Source organism: Marmota marmota, unplaced genomic scaffold (genome assembly GCF_001458135.2).
Source record: "Marmota marmota marmota unplaced genomic scaffold, marMar, whole genome shotgun sequence".
Lineage (NCBI taxonomy): Eukaryota > Metazoa > Chordata > Mammalia > Rodentia > Sciuridae > Marmota > Marmota marmota.
The window spans coordinates 4,777,026-4,799,931 of record NW_026000077.1 but is presented as its reverse complement, the minus strand read 5'-3'; the positions used below and the strand labels follow the sequence as shown (position 1 = coordinate 4,799,931).

At 49.4% G+C, this 22,906-nt stretch overlaps 1 protein-coding gene across 3 annotated transcripts in view; it reads left to right on the top strand.

Annotated features, from left to right (window-relative positions):
- Igsf3 (immunoglobulin superfamily member 3) overlaps nucleotides 1–20,946 on the top strand; it is an 88,783-nt gene extending 67,837 nt beyond the window's left edge. For all 3 annotated transcript variants that reach the window (XM_048814565.1, XM_048814564.1, XM_015502229.2), the window contains 4 exons: nucleotides 7,305–7,715; nucleotides 10,648–11,055; nucleotides 15,443–15,940; nucleotides 17,790–20,946. In XM_048814565.1, coding sequence (XP_048670522.1) covers nucleotides 7,305–7,715; nucleotides 10,648–11,055; nucleotides 15,443–15,940; nucleotides 17,790–18,040 — 1,568 coding nt within the window. In that variant the 3' untranslated portion in view covers nucleotides 18,041–20,946. The remainder of the gene's footprint in view (nucleotides 1–7,304; nucleotides 7,716–10,647; nucleotides 11,056–15,442; nucleotides 15,941–17,789) is intronic.
- The last annotated feature ends 1,960 nt before the right edge of the window (nucleotides 20,947–22,906 follow it).

The following is a 22,906-nucleotide window of genomic DNA, read 5'->3' as shown; positions in this document are numbered from 1 at the left end:
GTTTGAATGTAGGTGTGTCCTATTAAGAGCACTCAGGGTGGGCAGAGTTGGACACCTCCTGAAGCCTTATAATCACAAGTTATGTCTTTTGCATTCAGCTGATGGCACTCTTTATAGAAGAGGCTTCCCCTTGTAGGTTGCTAGTGCAGAGGAGTCTTGTCACTGGTGAGGCTAGCAGTCACAACAGCAGTGGCACCAACAGCAAACGGTGACTTTCACCATTTCTTGTGTGGCCATCACCATCCTGAGTGCTTTGCATGCAGTATCTTACTTAATTCTTTCTTACTCTGTGCACTGCCACCGGGGATACTGCCTCACCCATTTTACAGAAGAGGACAGTGCAATAGGGGTTAAATAAATAGCCCAGTGATTCATAATAATGGGCAGAGCCAGGATTCAAATCTGGACAGGCAGTCTGGAATCCAAGTGCTTCATTTTATTATTTTATGTACTTTCTAGACAAAGTACCATTTATTTATTTAATTATTTTAGGAATCCTTTGGCACCACGTACTCTGTGTGAGTGTGTGTGTGTGTGTGTGTGTCTGAGAGCACACATGCTGGGGAGGACACCCAGGGCTGTGTGCGTGCTAGGCATGCCCCCCACCACTGAGCTACACCCTAGCACCATGTATTTCTATTTACCATTTCCTCTCTCTGTTTTACCATCTTGATTTCCCCACCCTTAAATTTGTTTTGTAGAAGTTGGGGTCACACAGCACTCAGAGAGCTTCCTCAGGAAACAGGTTGCTAATGGCAGAGAAGTTTCATCTGTGCCCCTTCAAGCTCCTTTGTTTCTTCTAACTTCTGCCACAAGGTGGCTCTAAGGCTTGGCAATATCAGAGCCCCCAAACAGTGCCAGCCTCCCTTCCCTCCACTGTCCCTGCATACCTGGCTCCCCAAAACATGAATTCTTGGCCCTGCTCTGACATCTTCTATAGAAATGTCTCCTGTCCTTTGCCCCCCACCTTTAAAAGAATACTCTGTCGAATACTTTTATTCTGAGAGAATCAGTAGAAACCCAGGGGCTGGTGAGTGACTCAGGTTGGTCCATTTGTCATTGGCTTTGCTGCTGTGATGTCATTGCCCCCAGCAAGCCTCTGTGTGGCCTGTGCCCCACTGGTCCCTGCCAGGGCCACCTGCTGATCCTGACCACATCGCGGGTATTTGATTCTTCAGAACCTGGGGTGGGTCGACTTGCTGTGGCTCTTTTACCACCTGCCCCTTGGCATTGCTGATCCCTGGACACATCCTCAGAGAAGTCTTCAGGGAGTGAAGGCCTCCCTTTCTCTTTTTTGTTGCTGATTAAGCTCAGGCTTACTTGCCTTGATCTGCATAGTGTGACCCCCACGGGGCATTCAGGCAAGACGGTTAGCATACTCTATTCTTAATTCTTAATCAGTTCTTTTCTCTTTTAATTGTAAAGCATCACCTTGCTTCCTTCTGATTTTCTTTCGTTCCAAAAACACCCTCCAATTACACATTGCTAAATACAGAAGCAATAAGGGAAATGTCAGCCCTCATTTTTCCAAATGTTTACGACCATATCTTGGCCTGGCTATTAAACATTGCACATTAAAATCGACAAAGCAATAAACAGGCTTCCAGGAGGACAGCCTCCGGTGGTAGAAAGCCGACTTGTCGGTGGGTATATTCTGCTGGGATTTTACTGATGGGTAGTCAGGATGAATATTTAATACCCTCTGGATGTTGCCAAATCCTTTTCCTTCTATTTCTTATTGCTGACCTGGCAGATTAGGTTAGCTGAGGGCTTTTTCTTTGACTTCCAGGAGTCCAGGCCACTTGAACACTGGCTCTCTTTATCACAGTGCAGTAGGGGCTGGCTGCCCCGCCCCTCCCCAGAGTGGTCCCAGCTTTCTTTTAGGGAAGCCTGGGGTTCTCCTTCCGTTCCCTGTGGCTTGTGCCTGTCGTCTGCATAGAGACAGAGTGAGCATGAGGACAGGAGCCCTAAGAGGAGCCCTGGCCCTCTCCCCGTGCCTCACGGCTTGTTATCATATTGACACCAGGTCCTCTTGCTTTTGGTGTCAACCAGAAAGGATCACTGGTCCCCTCTGCAGACAGGTAAGGCAAGGAAGGGTGTGTCTGGATTTCTCCTAATGAACTCTTACTCCCTCCTTGCTACTTTACCTTTATTCAGCTCTGCCTCCTACTCGCGAAGCATCTGTGCAGCTTCCCTGCTGGGTGCTAAGGCTGCAAAGACCCATGAGCTGCTGCTCTTCAGGCTTCCTGGAGGAGGCAGCAGGCTGGGAACGCAGGAGTGCAGTGAGGCTCACGGGTGTGGTGGCAGAGCCAGCGCAGGGAACACTGGAGCATGGAGGTCGCATGTGTAATAGTTAAAAGCAAATTCGAACCAGGTGGCCTGGGCCAGAGTTGCAGTTTGGCCACATAACTGGCTGTGTGACCTTGGGCGAATGTCTTTGTAAGAGGATAATAATATGTATTTCATAGGACTGGAAAATACGTTCTATTTGTAACATGCTTAAAATACTGCTGAGCACAAAGTAAGAGGGGACTAAATGAAAGTATGTTAAATAAACAAGAACACACTGAACTGAGGGATTAGGACTTTAGATCTTATGCAGATCATATACTCCTTTTCAACAACAATTTGTGATATTCTCTTTCCTGCCCTGGAATGAAACTCATAGACAATATAACATTCCTAATCACATAACCTTTAGAAATTGTTATATTACCCTAATAGTGGGATAAAGGGAAAAAAAAATTTTTTTTAAGAAGCTCATAGTAAAACAATGTGCTTCACTATGTAACTGCTCAGGGACAGTGACACTAGGAGACACACTAACCCTCACTGCTACAGCTGGCAGAGGCGCTGTAAATGTCACCCTTAAATGCAGAGTGACAGTCACTACCACAGATCTTTGCCCCAGGCAGCACTGCCCACTGGGACCGACTTTCTGAATCCCCAACCAATTCTGAAGGAAACAGGAAAAAACTCTCATTTATTGAAACCGTGAAAAAAAAAAAACAAAAAAATATTGTGCTTCTGATAAAATCAAAGTTAGGTTCTAGGCTTAGGGACACACTTTTCACCCCGGTGTCATTTGAAAGTCATATAGGATGCAAGGCAGAGCTTTATCGTGTAGTTTTCCCCAAACATCTATTATTGGCTTCTGACCATCAAATATTTCCAAATCAATTTGACAACCAAAGACAGGCCTCCAGATTTTCATGATGTTTGGGGGCTTTGGCCACCCTGTTGAGAACTGCCTGGCTGTGGGTGGTGAGTTGAGGCAGGCTCTTTGCTGGGGAGTGACTGTTCCCCCTTGCCACTTAGGAAAACCTCCCAGGCTGTAGCTAAGACTGGGGGCCCACAGGTTGCTGGGCCCCATCCTGGGTTTCTGACCCAGTAGGCTCTAACAAGTTCCAGATAATCCGTGCCACAGATGCAGGGATCTTGGCCCGGGAGCCACAGGTAATCAGGATCGAGTACGAGCTCTGGGTCCCTCACAGCCTGGCTGAAGCTCACCCTTCTGACTGACTCACCGTGCCTGAGCACTTGCCCTTCCCTGATAACAGTGCACAGAGGGGTTATCTTCTTCTCAGGTCCCCTTTCACTTCCTTCTCCACTTGTTGAACACCTGCTCATCCGTTTCTCAGAACCAAAGTAGCCGAGGTCACAGCTTTTTGAAAGGCTCTCTGCCTCCCATCACAGTCAACATTCATAATCCTTCTTTAAAAGATTAATCCCATTTCCATTCAATCATCCGTTTGTTAATTTGTTTAGCAATGACTGAGTTATGTAGTCCTTGCCCTAGAGAAGAGAAGACCTTTAAAAAAATTACCTTCAGAGCAAGGCATCATGGAACAGAAGTGGAGTGGGGTTTATGGGACTCCTTTATTTTGGTGGAACGAGTGAATCGTCTGTGGGGAGAGCACACACAGAACAGAAGTGGGTGGGGAAGCTGGCCGGAAGGCAGCTGCTGTTTCTTGCTGCCTGTTTCTCCTCTCTCCTGTCTGTCCCCTTGATACCACCCATCCTGGCTCATCACACATGTCTCCATGCTCTGATCCCAAGCCTGGGAAGGAAATGTCCAGCTTCAGAAAGCAAGGGCCATTCCTGCAAATGATGGGAGCTGTTCAACTCCTGGAGGGAGCTGGAGCATTCTCTCGTGGATGGGGCATCGCTGCAAGCCACCCTGGCCCTTCTTCCTGCCTCTTGTTGGGTTCATTTTTTTCCTCCTACTTATTCACTATTGGGGATTAATCAAGTTTCAGTCCTGGGCATCTTTCACCTCTGCATTTATTGCTTCGCTAAAGCCAAACACTGACACAGCCAAGTCCGGGGTTTCTCAGACTTTCACACCTGTCTGAATCACTGGGGCATCTTGTTAAAAATGCAGATTCTGACTTAGCGGGCTTACGAGTCTGCCTTTGTGACAAGCTCCTACTTGATTTCATGCTGCTGCTCTGTGGCAGCACTTTCAGAGGCACAGGTGCCACTGAGGTTTGACAGTTTCCATCTAGTGTGGAGCTTTGGACTTGGCGCCAGGCACAGAAACCAAAGGGAATGAGAATATCTAAAAATTCACTGTTTTTGTACACCAGGACTTATGCTAAACTCTTTCTGTGGACTTATTGCTTTGAATCTGTGCAGTGCTCCTAATGAGCCAGACTGCTGGTATCGCTCTTTTGTTTTGCAGAAGGAAACACCTTCAGGCCTTTAGGGGGCTGGGCTCTCCTAACTGTGGAGGGAGGTGAGGCACAGACGCTCACTGCCCAGGGCAGTGCTGTGACAGGGCACAGGAGTGTTTGCTAATTAGCTGTGGAGCCTCCAGTCTCCCCTGGGCCTTAGGAAAGGTCCTCCCTGCCCTTGAGAAGTGGGCGGAAATTCCGAAGTGTAGGATAAGAGCTGCCCCCTTGCCCACCTGTCAGGCACGCACCCAATTTCAAAAGTGCCTCTCTTTTTCAAGCCTCTCAACACTTCACAATATTTTGACATGGGAAGGGGAAAAAAAAATGGAAATGCTTTGAAACACTTCTCTTCCTTGGATTCTCGATCTCAGGCCATGTGACCAAATTGAAGTTTAGTCATAGGATTCCAGTTTAACATATGCAGTTACTATGGCAATGAAGGTTTCCTTAGTAACAGTTGCAAAAAATAATCTGGCCCCAATTAATAATACATTTTAAAGCTCTTTCTACTCTACCCTGAAGAACCCACCTTTTTTTTTTTTTTTTTGGCCAAGAACTAGATAATTCAGGTGGCGTCATTTGCATGGATAGAGATATCATTCGCGTGCGGTGAATTGGGTTGGAAAGGAAAGAAAAGGGAGCCGGTTGCATCAAGCACTATGGGAATCCCCTCGAGAGTCCAGTGTCCAAGGCTGGGGAGCTTGGTGGTAAACGCTTCCCTGAATGCCTAGCATGCCCTTAGGGGACTTAGGAAGAAGGGAGAAGGCCGAAGACTGGACTTGTCAGCAAAAATGATGAAACCAGAAGGTGGGGCCCCGGGTCGAGGGATTTCTCTCAAGTTGCTGTGTTCTGGGTGTGAATCCCACCTCTTGGCATAAAGAGAAAGTCTGACTTAGCACCAGGAGTCGTGTCCTCAGAGATGCTGTTGTAGTGATGGTGCTGGGGTTGGGGTACTGCCGCACCTTGGCTTGTTAACTTTCCACCCGTTCAGGACCTTGCCTGTGTGGTACCAGGGGACCTGAGGCCTTTGATTCCTTTACACAAGGCACTCAATCCTTGCCACTGTCTTTGCATACTTAGAGCTGACTGGGGCTGGCAGAGGACCCCGGGGTCACGCCCGCTCAGTCCCTTGTCTGGTTGTGCTTGCTGCTCCTGCAGCGGGACTCTGGCCTTAAGAAACAAGAGGCTGCCCAGCAAAGTACTGGAGACTGGCCAGGGCAGATCTGCCCTGCTCCTTCCCTCCCGGCTAAGCAGCCCAGTTGGAGGAAGCCCTAGCTACTTTCCCTGTGTGGGGTCTGTACCTTGCCCCGGGTTTTTCTCTCATCTGGCAAGTGGCCAAAACTCAAAGCAGAAAGAAGTGTAAAGAGAGGAGTGGGGTAGAATGCGGCTCTTACTCCCAGTTCCCTAAGACAGACTTAGGATTGTTTCTTCTCAGTAGGGAGGAGGAAGGTGGGTAGGAGGAATCAGAGCCAAGTGTAATCACGATGGAGTGGGCGAGAGCTCACATTACTTTCATAAGATATATTTGGTTAGACGTTGGCTTCGGGCCACCGAAAAGGTGAACATGGTCGTTCATTCGCAGCTGGGGTGGCACTCTGGAGTCTGGCCTTCCTGCTGTTTTTGGAACAGGGGAAGGGGACACCGGAGTCAGCTCTGCTCTCCCTTGCTGCTGTCATCTTCCCAGCCTTCTCCCCTCACCTCGCCCCACGAAGGTCCCTGCAGCACATTGGCATCGTGTGCTGCCTCGGTTCCCCAGAACGCGCTCGTTCTCTCTCCCACCTGAGTGGGCGAACACTCTGAGTGCTCTCTGAAGGCTGGACATTGTGCTAGGCCCTGGGCTGTGGCCATGAGGACGTCCACTAGCAGAACTGTATGGGGCTGGGACTCTGTCTTGTACTTCAGGGCGTCCCCAGGACTTGGCAGCCTGTGGGAAACGGTAGGTGCTCAGAAATATCGGCTGGTTGAGTGAAAAAAGACTCGGTCAGTCCCCTCAGGTGCTCACAGTCTAGGATCAAAGAAAGACAAAAGGAAAAACAGCCTGGGGTCTTTATAGAGGGCTGAGCAAGGGCACCTGACCAGGTGGAGGGACAGGAAGGAGGAAGGAGGGCCAGAAGATGAGTGGAGAAGGGTCAGGGTGGGGAGGTGGCTGAGGAGCTAGGCAGAGAGGACAGAGGCCAGAGCTCAGGGGGGAAGCTGCATGGGACCCTGGAGGGTGTTTGGGGCCAAGTTGTGGAGATGAGTCAGGACAGCTGGACAGAGGCCAGGTCTCAAAGAGGCTTTGCGCTGGGAAAAGGAATGGTTTTCTTTAGAGCCTCTAGGCAACTGGGAGCCGTTAAACTTCATCACGAGAGGCAGGATGGGGTCAGGTTTGTGTTTTAGCTACAGGGTCCTGGAGGGCAGGGGAGACAGCGGGGCCGGGAGAGGTGGTGAATGTCTAGTTCAGGGGTGTGGCAAGGAGAAGTGGATGGCGGGGTGTCCTCATACTGAGCCACGTCTTGGAAGAAGCCTGTTCGTGTCTGCTAGGAGCAGTGCTGGACAGAGGCAGGCCCCGAGCCTGAGGTTTAGAGTGGGCCACGTTTCCAGGAGGGGGTGTGGCGGTTTTCCTGAACTGCTCCCTCTCCTTCACAGTGACAAAGCTGCAGGTGAGCAAATCCAAGAGAACCCTCACCCTGGTGGAGAACAGGCCCATTCAGCTGAACTGCTCAGTCAAGTCTCAGACCAGCCAGAACTCGCACTTCGCCGTGCTCTGGTACGTCCACAAGCCCTCCGACGCCGACGGCAAGCTCATCCTCAAGACCACCCACAGCTCCGCCTTTGAGTACGGCACCTATGCTGAGGAGGAGGGCCTGAGAGCCCGGCTGCAGTTCGAGAGGCACGTGTCTGGGGGCCTGTTCAGCCTCACTGTCCAGAGAGCGGAGGTCAGTGACAGCGGCAGCTACTATTGCCACGTCGAGGAGTGGCTGCTGAGCCCCAACTACGCCTGGTACAAGCTGGCCGAGGAGGTTTCGGGACGCACAGAAGTCACCGTGAAGCAGCCAGGTGAGGGCGGACGGTGTGACCTTCCTGGGCCTGTGGGTTTCCAGCACAGGCTGCCTGGGGCCAGCCAGGGCTCTGCGGGGCCCTGGGGAGAGGTTGTCCAGAGTGGGCACTGCTACACAGACCATCATGCTGGTGCCCGGAAGTCCTTCTGCTCTGCTCAGTGGGTCCTGTTTTTGGTGCAGACTCACAGAGAATCCTCAGCTCTGCTCCTGCAGGTGCCATCTTCACCAGGGGTGCTGAGGGGTGGCTGGGTCCGTAGATCGCGGCTGCAGTTTCTAGGGCAGACTGCATTTGCCTTGGGCTAGCAAGGGCTCCACCCGCCCAGTTCCTGCCTTGAAGCGTTCCCTGGGCCTCCTCAGCTGCCTCCCCTTCTTCCTGACCTCCCATCTCAGCCCCTCGTTCCCCTCTCAGCCCCAGGGTGGAGCCCTTAGCCTGCCCAGGAGAGGGGGCTGCCTGCCTTGGCAAGCCTGGGCTCCACTTTGGGGCAGCCTCGATGGTTAAAAAGACTGCTTCCCTGTCGTCTCCCTCTCAGGTTATAGATCTGTCCCTGGAACAACCCAGGGTAAGCCAGGGTCGTCTCCTTCTGCAGGAAGGCTGCACCTTGCTGTCTCCCTTCTCTTGGTTAAGGAGCCCCTTCAACTCCCTGCTCCTGGTGTGGCCCTGGTGCCCTCTCCATCCCTCCTTCCCACACATCCCACAGTCTGTTGTCACTCCGTGCCTTCTGAAGGGCCTTTGCTGAGGCCGTTCCCTCAGCACCTCCTCCACGAAGTCTACTCTGATTTCTCCTGTATTGCTAAGAGTGCCTTAACACATGGTATAATAATCATCTGCATTTCTTCTGTACTATAATATACATATTAAGGAAGGGCTCTTGTTATATCTTTAGCCACCAGCATGGCATCCTTAGTGAATACTGGTTGAATCAGGAACAAATGGTTGATTTAATCCTTGAACACCACAGGGCTTTGGATGTGCTGCTCTCAGCCTAGAAAGAAGTTGGCCATAGGTACTCGCTGTTCCACCCTTCCTCTGCAAGGTGTTGCTGGCTTATTTTAAGTTAAAGAGCACCCTAGAAGTCTTTCCCATTCCCTTTATAGTACATATCAGCACCTGGCATTCCACTCGCTTACTTATTCTCAGGTAAGTAATTATGAAGCACTTACTCATGTTTGTGCTTATATTCACTCATTCCAGCTACTGTGTATTACTTAATCATTATTTACATATTCACATACACACATATACATTTGTTGTGTGTATTCACATACACACATATATATATATATATATTTGTTGAAGCTCCCTGAATGAGCCCAGGGACTTGGTTTTCTTCACCTGGCTTGACTCCCAGGAGGCCTCAGTGCATATTTGTGGAGTAAAAGCCAGGGGGCCCAGCTGCCCTGGTCCCCATGTGGCCCAGCCTGTGCTGAGTACAGTGGGACTGTTGCCCACCTTCCCCCTGGCCGTGGTGCGTCCTCTGCTAGCCTTGTGCTGATGCGCTACCTGGAAGCCCTGCTCTTCAGTGGCTCTGGTGACCTGCGTCCCGACTACAGGTTCTTGGGCCACCAATGCGCTCTGGGTTCCTATCCTCTCCGCTCCCTTTCTCTGTACTTTCTCAGCTGGGAGAATGTCACCCCTGTCCCCTGCCCTTCCACTCCAGCCACCATGTCCTTTCCCTTATCCTCATTTTTTCTGAAACCAAGAGACCCTTGGTGCCTCCTAGATTTATCAAGGGAATACCCCCAGCTGAGGCTGCCGTCAGGCTAAGCAGGGCAGTGCCAAAGGACAGCATGGATCCCTGTCCACACGTTTAGTGACATCTCTGTCACAGGGAGTTTCAAATCTGTAAGCAGAAATCTCACAGGACACATATTAAAGCAGCTTCCCCCCTTATATCAATTGAGATTTGGGGTTCATTTCTATTTCTTTTTTTTTTTTTTTTCCTGTTTAGAAAGTATATACTTACAGAGCTTTTGGGAAATACAAAGTAAACAAACAAAATCCCACAATGAAAAAAATAATAATCTTGCAACCCAAAGATAACCAGAGGTAACTTCTTACATGTATGTTTTGGGAAGCTGGCTATTTCAAGTGTATGTTCGTTTTTTTTAAACTTTTAAATTAAAACAGCAATCCTGAGCACTGTAAAATATTCAGGCCACACTGAAGTGTGACATACTGAGTCCCAGGGCGAGGCCCCCTTCCCGTCCCCTCCTGTCACCCGGGGGTTGCTCCCCAGGTGCCTCTGTGTGTTTACAGTGCTGTAGCTTTTAGATCCCTCTGGTCCAGGGAGGCTCATTAGGGCCCTTTATGAAATTACAGGCCTGCTATCAGTGTGTGCCATTGTTAATGATACTTTTTCACCGGAGGAGCATCTCATTAGTGAGCTTTCAAACCATCGGGTCCCATCACTATCAATCTTTTCTTTACTGATGTCAGATCCGTTCTCTTCCCACCTTGAGAGGGAGGCGATTATGAGGGAGCACGTGAGCTTATTATACTGGGTGTCCTCTGCAGTCTTTTATGATTGACACCAAGCCTTGTCTAGCCATCATCTGGTCAGTTTCTGAGGTTGACTCTTGTGCAAGAGGGGTTCTCCCCGTGCCCTTGCCTTCCCCTTCCCGGCCACCCCATCAGGCAGCTGCACCCTTTGTGATCTGTCGTCCTGTGGATGTGTAGTCTCCTGCACCTTGTGTTGCCCTCCTGCAAGCCTCTGAACCCGCGAGGGTGATGTACTGGGGCAGTTGCTTCAAGAACACTGGGGAACTGGAAATTCAGGTCCTCTGTTCACATGATCCAGAAGCTCAGTGTTTGTCTGAGAACGGTGTCTGCCGAGTCAGCCCGAGCTGCTGTCCTGTACTTGGAGGGCACCCGTTCACCTCTCCTTGGAGAGGGTGCCTGTGTGGTGACATCTCTTTCCTCTCTGATCCAGACAGCCGCCTGAGGCTCAGCCAAGCCCACGGGAATCTGTCGGTTCTGGAGACCTGGCAGGTGCAGCTGGAGTGCGTAGTCCTGAACCGCACCAGCGTGACCTCGCAGCTGGTGGTGGAGTGGTTTGTGTGGAAGCCCAATCACCCGGAGCGGGAGACGGTGGCCCGCCTGAGCCGCGAGGCCACCTTCCACTATGGAGAGCAGGCAGCCAAAAACAACCTGCAGGGACGGCTGCACCTGGAGAGCCCTTCCCCTGGTGTGTACCGACTCTTCATCCAGAACATGGCGGTGCAGGACAGCGGGACCTACAGCTGCCGCGTGGAGGAGTGGCTGCCCAGCCCCAGCGGCCTGTGGTACAAGAGGGCCGAGGACACTGCTGGACAGACTGCAGTTACGGTCATGAGACCAGGTGAGGGCGATGTCCCCAACCTCCACTCCCTTTGAAGTGTCCCCTTTAGGTATAATATTTCATACGATGAATAAGATTAGTTTATTATCAAATTACATTCAGTTAAGTATATGCACGTTTACATTATACGTTCGTTTTCAAAATTGTCTCAGGGTTTTGTTTCCTTGTGAGTGGAGAATTGCACATCGGCATTTGGCCTAAGGTGATTTGATTTCTTAATGAGAATGAAATGGCAATTCCTTATTGCAGGGTATGGAATCAAAAAAACGTGCATTCAGATCTGGACACGTGGTTGAGATCACGAAAGAATTTTGAAACGACAGCCGGGTGGTTCAAAAAGTTAAGCTGGTCGATTTTCAGTGGAAAGGAATCGATTTTTTAAATAGAAATCTCTGACCACCTGCAGCCTCCACTCTCGCATCCTAGTAATTCTGTTGGTTCTAATGACTAGTCCGTGTGACCTTTGGCTTTTCCTGCCTCTGTTGCTGTTTCTGAAACACCTGAATACTTATAATTACTGGGTGTGATAATTGTCACACACTTAATTGTCACACAATCAAAGCTGAGTTGTGCAGATTCCCTGTGTATTTCCCAACATTGCACCGTCATTCATCCGCATCAGGGCAAAAAGTCAGCGGTTCCCAGGAGGAAATGGAGCAGAAATTAACTCACCTCCATCAGTGTGAGCAGCTTGTATCCTCTGGGCACTCTGCTGTTCACATTTGTGGTTTGGCCCCGTTGGAAGTCTTGGTCAGGTTTTCATGTCCGTCGGAGCTGCTCTTTCCCTTGGTGGCACATAGGAGCCTCCCGAGTCCGCTGTGCCCCTTCATCATAGAACATGCTTCAGGGAGGCGAAGTGCCTTTGTTACAGGACAGGGACATTTTCTCACTTGCCTGTGTCTTCCCGAAGTTGGAGGGGAAATCACTTCTACTTGAGTTACATTTCCTTGGAGTTGTTTTGTTTTTTTAATGTAGTTTTCTGCATTCGACCTCATCTAGAGACTAGTCTTTCCTGACGGGAAGACTGTAGAGTGTGGCAGCGGAACGCCCTTCTCCCCCAGCTCCCACCCATTTTGCAGATTGCCATACTCACGCCCCTGCGTGGACTGGAGGAGACAGGCGTTCCTTGAGTACGATCTGCACCCTGCCACAGTCAGGAAGTTTGCCTTCAGTCCTCCTAACAACCCTGCCACGTAGATTTTACTGACCTGGCAGAAAGGAATTGCAGCACATCCAGGAAGAGCAGAAGGGGTGCCCACCTGCCTCCCTCCACCGCACTGTGTGCTACCAGCACAGCCCTTATGACCCTGTGACCTGTGACCCTGTGACCCTGCAAATGGCCTCGCCTCGACCCACCTTCCTTCCTTCCCCCTGGCTGTCCCTGATTGTGTAAGTCATGCTAACTGTAAAACACACTGAAAACAGAACAATGTTGAAAAGCCACTTGTAACCTCACTACCTGTGAATACCTCCTGTTAATAATTTGGTGTATTTTTGTTTTGGGGGGTTGGTGGGTGGGTTTTGGTCTTGTGTCTTCCTATCCTCACTGACTCTTGGCTCTGAAGGACATCAAGGTCCCACTGTCTTAAGAAGTGTTTTTCCCTACCCTCTCAACATTCTTGGGTGAGCATGTTCTAGAAAGCATTTCCTAGCCACTGGTTTTGCTGCTGTGCAGCGTTCATCATGAGGATGTACTTTGAAGGCTTGTTTTGAGCTGTATGTTGAGCATCTGGAAGGCTCAAAATAAATAGCTCTCTGAGAGCTGTGCTCACAGTGGTTTTTGGGGGACTAGAGCCTGCCATCCTCCATGCATGGGATCTATGAGGTGATCTATGATCTATGATGGATCTATGATGGCTCCTGCCCTCAGCGAGGTGGTTGTTGGAGAAGGTCAGATGCTGTGCTTGACGTGCAGAACCAGGGAGGAGGGAAAACCACGTTCATCACACACACAGGCCAGAGGTGGAGGTCAAGGTGACAGCTGGGGAGCAGTGGGCTTGAGATGGAGGGGACAGGCTGAGATGAATTGCTCTCTTGGGTCTTATCCTTGGGAACGTGTGGAAGTCAGCATGAGGGGGGAAGGGTTGGCCTAATTTAGAAGGGGACAGACACAGGGATCCAAACCGGTAAAGAAGCATGTTAAGGGGAAGGAGATTGTGGAAAAGTCAAAGTTAACTTCATTCCAGAAACTTGTGTGGAGTCATGAACGCACACAAGGTATTCAAAAGGATCACGCAGAAGAGAAGAGAGCAGAGGGAGGGTGAATGGGGAAGAGGACCTGAGGAAACGAAATGCCTGATGGTCTCTTTCCACCTGGCCACCTGGCCGTGCTGGACTCTATCACACGTCACCACTCCTTTGACACCATACAGTTGCCTGGAGCTTCGGAATGCCGTGTGGGATGCCGGAGGTTAAGAAGCTCCAGAGGTACCCTTGGTCTGGGGGGAGCTTTCTAATGGCTCCGAGATTACATTTTCACTGTCCTCTCTGGAAAGAGGCTGCTGAGTCGTGTGAGTTTGAGTCACCTGTGGACTGATATTCTCCACCCTGACGGTGTCTGTTCTTGAGCACATTCTCCTCCTTAAGTTTGGGGCTGATGCGCTGTGCCCACCACCTGTAGCCGTTTACGAAACCTTTCTGGGCTCACAGTGCACACTGAGATTCCAGATGGGCCCGGAAGATGTGGAGGGGCCTGGCAGAGCCCCACAGAAGCAGTCAGAAGCCCAGCTTCGTGTTCACCTGCAAGTGACATTGAGCCAATTCATCGACAGCCCAGGACAGTCTTTGGGAAGCACTCCTTTTGGTCTCTATCCAAGTACAACCTGATGTGGTGTGTCGACGTCTGCCGATGTTACGTCAACATTTTTCATGAACGTTTCATAAACAGAGCCAAAGGGAGGTCTTTTAGAAGCTGGGAAATGAATCATTTGTTCAGAACCTACCACAGCTAGTCAAAAGGAAAAAGTCAACAAAACACCCAGATGAGAGACTGACCAGTGGTGTCCAAGGCCTGGTTCACCAGCCTGGGCACCTCCGTGGTGATTCTGTGTCTCCACCTGACCTGGGAGGGCATTCCCCATGCATGTCTTCTGTGAGCCGGTGCCCAGGAGGAGGGGCCTTTGCAGGCCGGAGGTCTAGTATTGGGCTTCAGTCCTTGGGCAGGATGTTTATCTCCTTGGGGTCACTGTGGCTTTATCAGTAAGCTCCATGCACAATTTAAATTCAAGAGTTTCTAAGTGGATATATTAGTCTCCTAGGGTTTCTTTTGCATAAAACAAAAGAAATTTATTCTCTCACAGTTGTAGAAGCAGGGTCGTCCTCATAGCCATTCTCCCTGGTTTCTAGGGGAGAAGATGCCCTTGCCCCTTCTGGCTTCTGGTGGCCCCGGGCATTCCTGGGTCATAGCGTAGATGTGTGTCCCTCCAGTCTGTTCCTCCATGGTCTTACAGCCTTCGTCTCTGTGTCCTCTCCTGTTCTGACTAGGACACCAGTTGGGGGTCTTGCTCTGCTACATTGTCATAACACAATACCATAGACTGGTGGCTTAGACAACAGAAGCGTATGTCTCGCGGTTCTGGAGGCTGGAGTCTGAGTTTGAGGTGCAGCCTGCTCGTATTCTGGTGAGGGCTCCCCTTCCTGGCTGGCAGATGATAGATGGCTGCCCTCTTACTGTGTGCTCATGGGGCCTCACATGCCTATACCTGGAAAGAGATCTCTTTCTCTTACTGTAAGATCTCTTTCTGTGATAAGGCCACCCATCTTATTAGAGCGCTACCCTTATGACCTCTTTTAACCGTAATTATCTCCTAAAAGCCCTATCTCCAAATAGTCACGTTGAGGGTTAGAACTTCAACAGATGAATCTGGCAGGGAAGGGGATCACAGTTGAGTCCGTAAGACCAGTCCCCGGATTTTGTGCCCACCCTAGTCCAGCATGCCCTTACCTAGCTAATTACATCTGCAAAGACTCTCTTTTCAAGTAAGGTCACATTCTGAGATTCTAAGTGGACATGGATTCTGAGGAGACATTGTTCAATCACTACAAGGGGTCACAGTGAAAATAAGTGGCCCTTCCTCTCTGGATTCCCACAGGCAGCCACTTTACCAGCTTCTTAATTCTGCAAATATAAACAGAGGTGTATGTCAGAAGGGGATATTTTTCTGCCTATGATGATGTATAGAGCATACAGCGTCCTGTACTCCAGCCGTTTTCCTCGACTCTCCTTCCACATCTCTGTACATAGCTCTGCCAATATGTCCTTCTAATGGGTGCACAGTACTCGGTGTGGGTATTTCTACAGTATAATGTGGTTAGCAGTGGACATTTAATTTGTTTCCAGCAAATAAATGAGCCTCTTCTTCCTTCTTTGTCCCCTGTCCCTCCACAGATGCCGCCCTGCAGGTGGACACAGTGGTCCCCAACGCCACAGTGTCCGAGAAGGCGGCTTTTCAGCTGGACTGTAGCATCGTGTCTCGTTCGAGCCAGGACTCCCGCTTTGCTGTGGCCTGGTATTCCCTGAGGACTAAAGCAGGAGGGAAAAGGGGCAGCCCTGGTCTGGAAGAACTAGAGGAGAAAACAGAGGAGGAGGAGGAAGAGGAGGAGGAGGAGGAAGGGGAGGAGGAGGACGAACCAACAGAACGCACGGTGCTGCTGCGGGTGGGCCCCGACGCTGTCTTTGGCCCAGAGGGCAGCCCTTGGGAGGGCCGGCTTCGCTTCCAGAGGCTCTCGCCCCTGCTTTACCGGCTCACGGTGCTGCAGGCCAGCCCCCACGACACGGGCAACTACTCCTGTCACGTGGAGGAGTGGCTGCCCAGCCCTCAGAAGGAGTGGTACCGGCTGACAGAGGAGGAGTCCGCCCCCATTGGCATTCGCGTTCTGGACACCAGTGAGTTTCCCCAGTTACAGAGGAAGGATGGGGGCTGTTGGTTCCAACTGTCTTGGAGATACATACAGAGCTCTATTATGGGTTAAGAAGCAGCTTTCCTAACTGTCGTGGGTAGGTATCAGGGTTGGAGATATGGCAGGATTGGACATGTAACTGTCCATGCAGTTGACCCTCGATTGCCCGTGCAAAAAAAAAAGTGGGGGGATCAGAATTAAAGTGATAATATGCCATCTAATCTTTATAGTAGACTTAATGCTCCACCAGAGTCTATTTTAGGAAGATTTCATTGTGCATGTATGTTGCTAAGATATTACTTTGTTTCACTTTGGAATACTGAACCCAGTCTCTCTTTAGTGAAATAGCAAGTGTTTCAGACTCATTAAGAGAAAGGGGAAAGAAGGAAGCCTGACTTCCTCACTGTCAATCATACTTTTTCTGGGTCAGTTTTATTTCAGAGGATGACTTGGAGGTTTAGGTGGATTTTTGCGTGGTTAGTAGGAAAGGAAAGCCTCCTAAGGCAGTGATGTTACAGGAGAGTCAGGAGAAGCAAAGCCGCAGCCTGTTGCTGCAGAATGTTCCAGAATGAAATTTTCCTCATGCAGAGGGACTTTCACTCTCAACAAAGATTTCGGAAAATTCTTGAGGGCCTGACTTATTTGTTCTAACAAGGCACCCTTTTGATTGGCCTTCTGTCAAAACGTGGAACGTATCAGACTGAAAATAGTGTTTGCTATTGTAGAATCAGCCTATCCTGCAGAAATAAAAAAAATTGGCTCGGATTTTCAACTTCTTTTCAATCAAAACATTTTACCCCATAATCTTGATTTGAGGTTTTGAGTTTTGTCAGCTCTTTCTTTGCCTCAGTCACCTCCTGTAAGCGCTGCATTAAATAGAACCGTATGAAATCGAGATTTTTTTTTGTAGGTCAAAAGTGGTTGACGATCAGCAGTTTCATATACTTTGGAAATCCAATAAGTGTAAATATTTGTTAATGTTTCTTAATCATACTGATGAGCAGCAGCTGTGCAATGGAAGGAGAAACCGAAAAAACCTAAATCGGGCTTAGCCTGCTGAATGGTCCACCAAATCACCCAGTGTCCAGAAGTAAAAGAGAAGATGTTTAGGCTACTTGTCATCTTCCCTTTGTGGACATCTATGATTATGAGGCTTCCTAGAGCAAAGGGATCTGGCACCCTGATTTTACAGAGAAAAAACGTAGATTTTTCTGAGGCCACCTCCCTCCAAGGTCCAATGCAATCCCTCCGCTGGGGCGCGGGTGTGCCTGGGCTCTCGCTGTTCCACGTCCAGCTGTAACTGTGTCTGTGCAGCCAGACACACTGGGCATTGTGAATGGTCCATAATGGCATTTTAATTGCTAACGTTAATCAAGCAGGCATCCTCTCTGGTACAACTCTTCTCAGAAGCGGGCCGGAAAGGATCCTGTTAAATTCCCTAAGAAGGAAGTTTAGCAGGACTGAGTGCAAGGGGGACATTTAAAATAGAACCCCACAGGAGTCAGCTTCTTTACCGACCTAGATGCCATTGTTTGCAATCGATAAGCTCCATTTTATTATACGGCCTTCCAAGCCGAGGTAATGGATCTCAATGGAAAGTGGAAGCCTGGCGTTATCTGAAATTGCAGCTGTGGATTGGAAGAGGCGTGGTTATGAGGAAAAGGATACAAGGGCTCTCTCCTTTGGGAGCAGACCCGTGGGGTAGCAGGGGAAAGGCAGGCGGGTGTGGGAACTGCCCGGTAGCTTCTGCTGGGTTAGGTGAGGTCTTCCGGAGCCAAGGGTGGACGCTCCGGGCTCTCAGTGCTCACTGTCCGTCTCCCTCGTGTCCTTTTCAGGTTCCACCCTCCAGTCGCTCATCTGCTCCAACGACGCGCTCTTCTACTTCGTCTTCTTCTACCCTTTCCCCATCTTTGGCATCCTGGTCATCACCATCCTGCTGGTACGCTTCAAAAGCCGGAACTCCAGCAAGAACTCGGAGGGGAAGAACGGGGTGCCTCTGTTGTGGATCAAAGAGCCACACCTCAACTACTCCCCCACCTGCCTGGAGCCCCCGGTGCTGAGCATCCACCCAGGAGCCATAGACTAAGGGGGATGCGCAGGGGACATCGGCCACAGAGGGGCTGAGGCCCACCCTTCCTGCCTCTTGCTCTGTGATTGGACAGTCGACAGCACCCAAACATGGGGGTGCCGGTGCAGAAAACTGTCAGCCTTGGAACGTGTTCAGAGCTCCGGGTCAGTCACCGAGACGGACTGCCCCAGGCGGTGGTCTTGGTTGGTTAGCTATTTGCGCCCAAATGTCGTGATCCTGCCGTTATAGGTTTCTAGTTTTCGGTTTTGGTAATGTAGTGAGTAGCTCCAGGTGCCACATCTACTCACCGATTTATCTAGTATTCCCAGATAGATGTTACTCGGGGAGTGGGGGGTTCTTATTCTTTGTACTGTACTATTTTTAAACCACTTTGATTTATCCCTTTTGGATTCCATAAGGTTGTGGACGAATTTCTCTTACATACAACCGATGGCAAGAGGAAAGGACCACTTTGTAGTAACAAGGAATCTCTTCCAAGACTTTTTGTTTTTTTGCACATTTGAAAATGCCACCCGTGGATCAAAATACAACCCAAACATTTTTTTACTTTCTTAACGAGACTCGAAAAATATGGGTAGCGTGGGCCCAATTTGTATCTTATCTTTTCCCTCATCTGGAGTTGTTGGAACCACTTTGTAGTCAAGATGAAAGCATTGAATTTTGCTTCAAAGAACTGCATATGTGCAAGAGAAATCCTGCACAACCCCATTAGGAGTAGATGGTGCCCGGCCAGCCTATCTGTCAGGGAGGCAAAAAGGCTTCATCCTATCCTTGCCAAAAAAAAAAAATAAGAACACTGTCTTGGAGAATGGGTCAGAAGTTCCAAGCAGCACATGCTTTCTGAGCTGAAGTGGAGCAGGGCGCTGCTTTTGGCAGCTACTGACTCTCCCCTTGATCAAAGCCAGTGATTAGAGAGAAGGAAGGAAAAAACAGCTGGTTGTTGGCTTGATCCATTCTGCATGGGCAGCTCCAGCTGATCATGGTGACAGGTGGCTTTTGTTGGCAGGTACTTTGCCAAACTTGAGGGAAAGTTTCCAGTGATCCTAGAAGCAGGACCACCCTGAGGTCAGCACAGAGGCTGAAGCAGCGGCCATCTGTACCCCATGGAGGGCCCTGGGCCTGCAAGCACAGTGAGGGAGGATGGGAGGGGGCTTCCAGGGCCTGATGCTGAAGGGCCTTGAGGACTATCTGCCTCCCTGGAGGTGTGAGGACTAGGGTTTTCTTGTTCTTCCAATGAGATATTGAAGTCTTCCTCATTCACCATTTCTTCTCCCCATGTCTCTTCTGGAAGACTGCCAGCCTTGGGGACATCCAGACATGGCCCTTTGTAACCCTTTCGTTCACCTAGTCTCAGCAGACAGTGAGCACATGTGTTGTCTTTGCCCTTCCCCCTCCCTTTTTTGGACTTTTTTTTTTTTTTTGGTGGTTTTAGGTTATTTGGTTGGTATGGTGATTTTTTATTTTAATGCTCCAAGGGCCAGTGTCACTATATGTTGGGCCAGTTGCCTAGGTCCCCTGGAGCATCATCAGTTGCAGATACTTCCCTGTGCGCACTCTGTGAAGATGTCTTTATACCCTGCTTCCCCATATTTTGCTGGCCAAGTGTGCCATGTCCTTTTCCCTAGGAACTTGTACCTTGAATTATGAAGGGAGTCCCATTTGGAAGAAGCCACCCCGGATTCCAGAACTAAGTCTAACAAAAGAGATTCCTGTGAAGCCCAGTCCTGAGAATGTACCCACTCCAGGGAAGGCTGTGGGATTCCCCAGGCCACACGGGCACGGATCCGGGTCAGGGGTCTGCAGGTGCCCAGGCAGGGTGGGCCGTTAAGTGGACGCTGGCTGGGAGCAAGATGACTGCTCCGCCATTTTCGGAGAAAGGCAGACCTGTCTTTTTTCTGCCCAATGCTCCAGCTCTGTCCTCTGAGACAGGGTGTAGGCACTGCCACCTTAATCCCACGGATGCCTACTATGCTGATTCCCACTTATTATGCTGCATCAACATGTTAGAGGTACCGAATTGGCTCAGTCATGAAGAAAGAATGTCTTTTGCCCTGTTTCTTCATTTCAGGGGGTGTGGGCTTTCCGTGGAAACTGCTGACTCCTGATGTTTAGGCTGAGTCAACAAGGGGAGATGACTGACTTTTCCTTTGTCTGAATGGAAAGATGCCAGAGGGCTGGCCAGGACTAAGATTTCAGTTTGAATTGGTTCATAGCAGTAGAAAAGTAGGTGCTGCACGTAATTAAATATGTGAAGCAAATGCAGGAAAATCGAAATGAAAAAAGAAACCGAAGCCAGTATTTTAATAATTGCTTTTTCTGTGTATTTTCTACTGGGCTAGGGGATTCCATCAAAGGTTGAGCTTTTTGAGCTTTGTATGAAAAAAAACAAAAAACAAAACAAAACAAAAAAAAAAACCAACCCAGGACCTTCTTTCTTTGGCTATTTCTATGGGAATGTGGTATCAGATGAATGGTAATGGTGCCCTCTAGTGGCTGCAAGACTTCATTGCACATTGTCCACTGGAGCTCAAGTCTTCTGAGTTCAAGAGAGGAAACCTGCTGGACTCTCTCCACTTACCTACGTCTACAATGTTGCATTTATGGAAAACTACACTGTGCTAGGCGCATCCCAGGACCTGGATATAACCACACCCTCTTTCACCAGGGTGTTTCTGTAGCAAGTTTTCATATTCTTTTCAAACAATGGTTTCTCTGCGTTCATTGTTGAAGAAAAAGAAAAAAAAAAAAAGAGATGGGGTGAGAAAACTACCCATGCATGATGTAGAGGGCTGTTGATTTTTTTGTTTTGTTTTTGTTTTTTTAAAGGAAAACTATTTGTAAGATGTTGCACTAAAACATTTTATATACACTTCAGAGACCTGTAGTAAATTATGTTGACCATATGGCTGTTTACATTTTCTGTAATCGGCTGTCTCCTTCCTTTCTCCCTTAACCAACCACTTTTTCCCATGGAACTGTGATGTGGGGACCCAGAGTTCTGCCCTTGGCATTGGCCTGCAAGGCTCAAGGTCCGTGAATCGAAGTCTTTGTGATCGTGCTACATCCCCACCTAAATGATGCTTTTGTACAAACAATTTAAAAAAAAAAAAAAAGTCTCTCCCAGAAATTCCCTCAAAACACCCATTGTCATCTGCTGAAATGTATCATAAATATGCACGTCTGCCTTGACCATCAGTGCATGGTGCCCCTGGAGCTGTGAAGACCCTGCCAGGCAGGGGCAGGGTGTAGAACTTCTGGGTGTTTTTTTTTTTTTCCCTTAATCTTGGTGGGGAAGGTAGGGTGAGAGGGAGCTGATGAGAAGGAGGAGAGAAAAGTGGGACAACCCTCCTGGACCACCAGGGCCTCTGCAGCAGCAAGACCACACCCACCTCCTCAAAGTGTCTAGTGTACCATGGCCAGGGAATTGTCAGCAAGAATTTTCCAGGTGCATGGAAGGGCAGGAGCTGGATGTTCCCTATTGAGCAAGACCACACAGCACACCAGTGTCTTTTCCCCACACAAACTTAAATGCTGCTCGGAGCTCACCACCTGTGCAAATTGAGAAGCGGGTCGGGATGATTAAGACCAAGGAGTGATTTGTGGTTCGTTGGAGCCCACCATGATTCATTAAAATTCGTAGAACATGCAGAGGGTAAAGAGCAGCTTCTCTCGTCTTAGAAGTCCATACTTGGCAAGGCTTTGCTGGATGCTTTGCCCTGCTCCCCAGCCCTGTCTGTTGGGTCCTTATCAACTTACAAGGCTGACGTGGCCACAGGCTGAGAATAGGACTGTTCATTCCTTGGGTACCAGGGATGGCTTCCTTATCAGTCTTAGGTGTTATTTTTGCCTGATCCCTGCCCCACGCTCTCTTTGCATAGGAATTGAATAGGAAAAGGGGAAATCGAATATTATGGAACAAAATAACACCTTTATGCCCTTCCTGAAAATTCCTCGAGCATTTCTATAAATGCAGTAAACATATGCCTCCCAGTGAGGGGTATGATGAAGTGGCAGGTGAGGGGCAGCATCTTGCTCTCTCTGTTCTGGGATTCCTATGTTTTGTAGGAGTGGTTCCCAGAGTTTGGAAGAAACTAGATCCGGAGCATCAGAGTGGTGTGTGCGGAAGAGCCGTCTCCACCTCCTGAGCAGGCAGGATGAGCTGTCCTTTCCTTCTTGCCCACGATCATTAACAAGATGATAAAACTGGACCTCACAACACCACAGGATGCTTCCAATAGATCTAGAAACACTTGTAATGCCAAACTTTCAGTGTGTAAAGGGGCTGTCTTTCTGGACCATGATTTGTGAAGTCTGCTGGGCCAGGCGTACAAGCACTTCCAAAATGCCTGGAGACGCATAGCGCTTCCTATAATGACAGCTGGCACTGCTTGTGGGTCAGAGTCTAACCCAGAGAGGCCTGTGAGTCATGCCTGGGGTACTCTCCAGCACCAAGTGACTGGGCAGTAAAGTGACTTTACTTTGAAGGGTTGACAGCTCTTTGTGGTGAGTCCAATATCCCCTTTATCACAGACCGCACCTGTGGGAAGGGCAGGAGGAGAGGCTTTGGACTTGACCTGTGTTGGAGTCCCAGTTCTGCCTCCGACTGCGTTCCATTAGACATGTTATTTACCTTTCCCCAGGCACAGGTTCCTCAAGTACAGAAATAAAACAGTGGCGATATTAAAGCAATCCATGTAATGCACGTAATGCAGGGCCTGGCGCATAATGAGTGTTCAACAGATGTGTGCTGTTCTCTCATTTCTCACCTCAAAAACTTTCAATAGCTCCCCAGTACCTGAGGGACTGACCCACCCTTCCTACTTTCCAAGTTGGCCCGAGTTCCTCACAGTCCAGAGCAGAGGA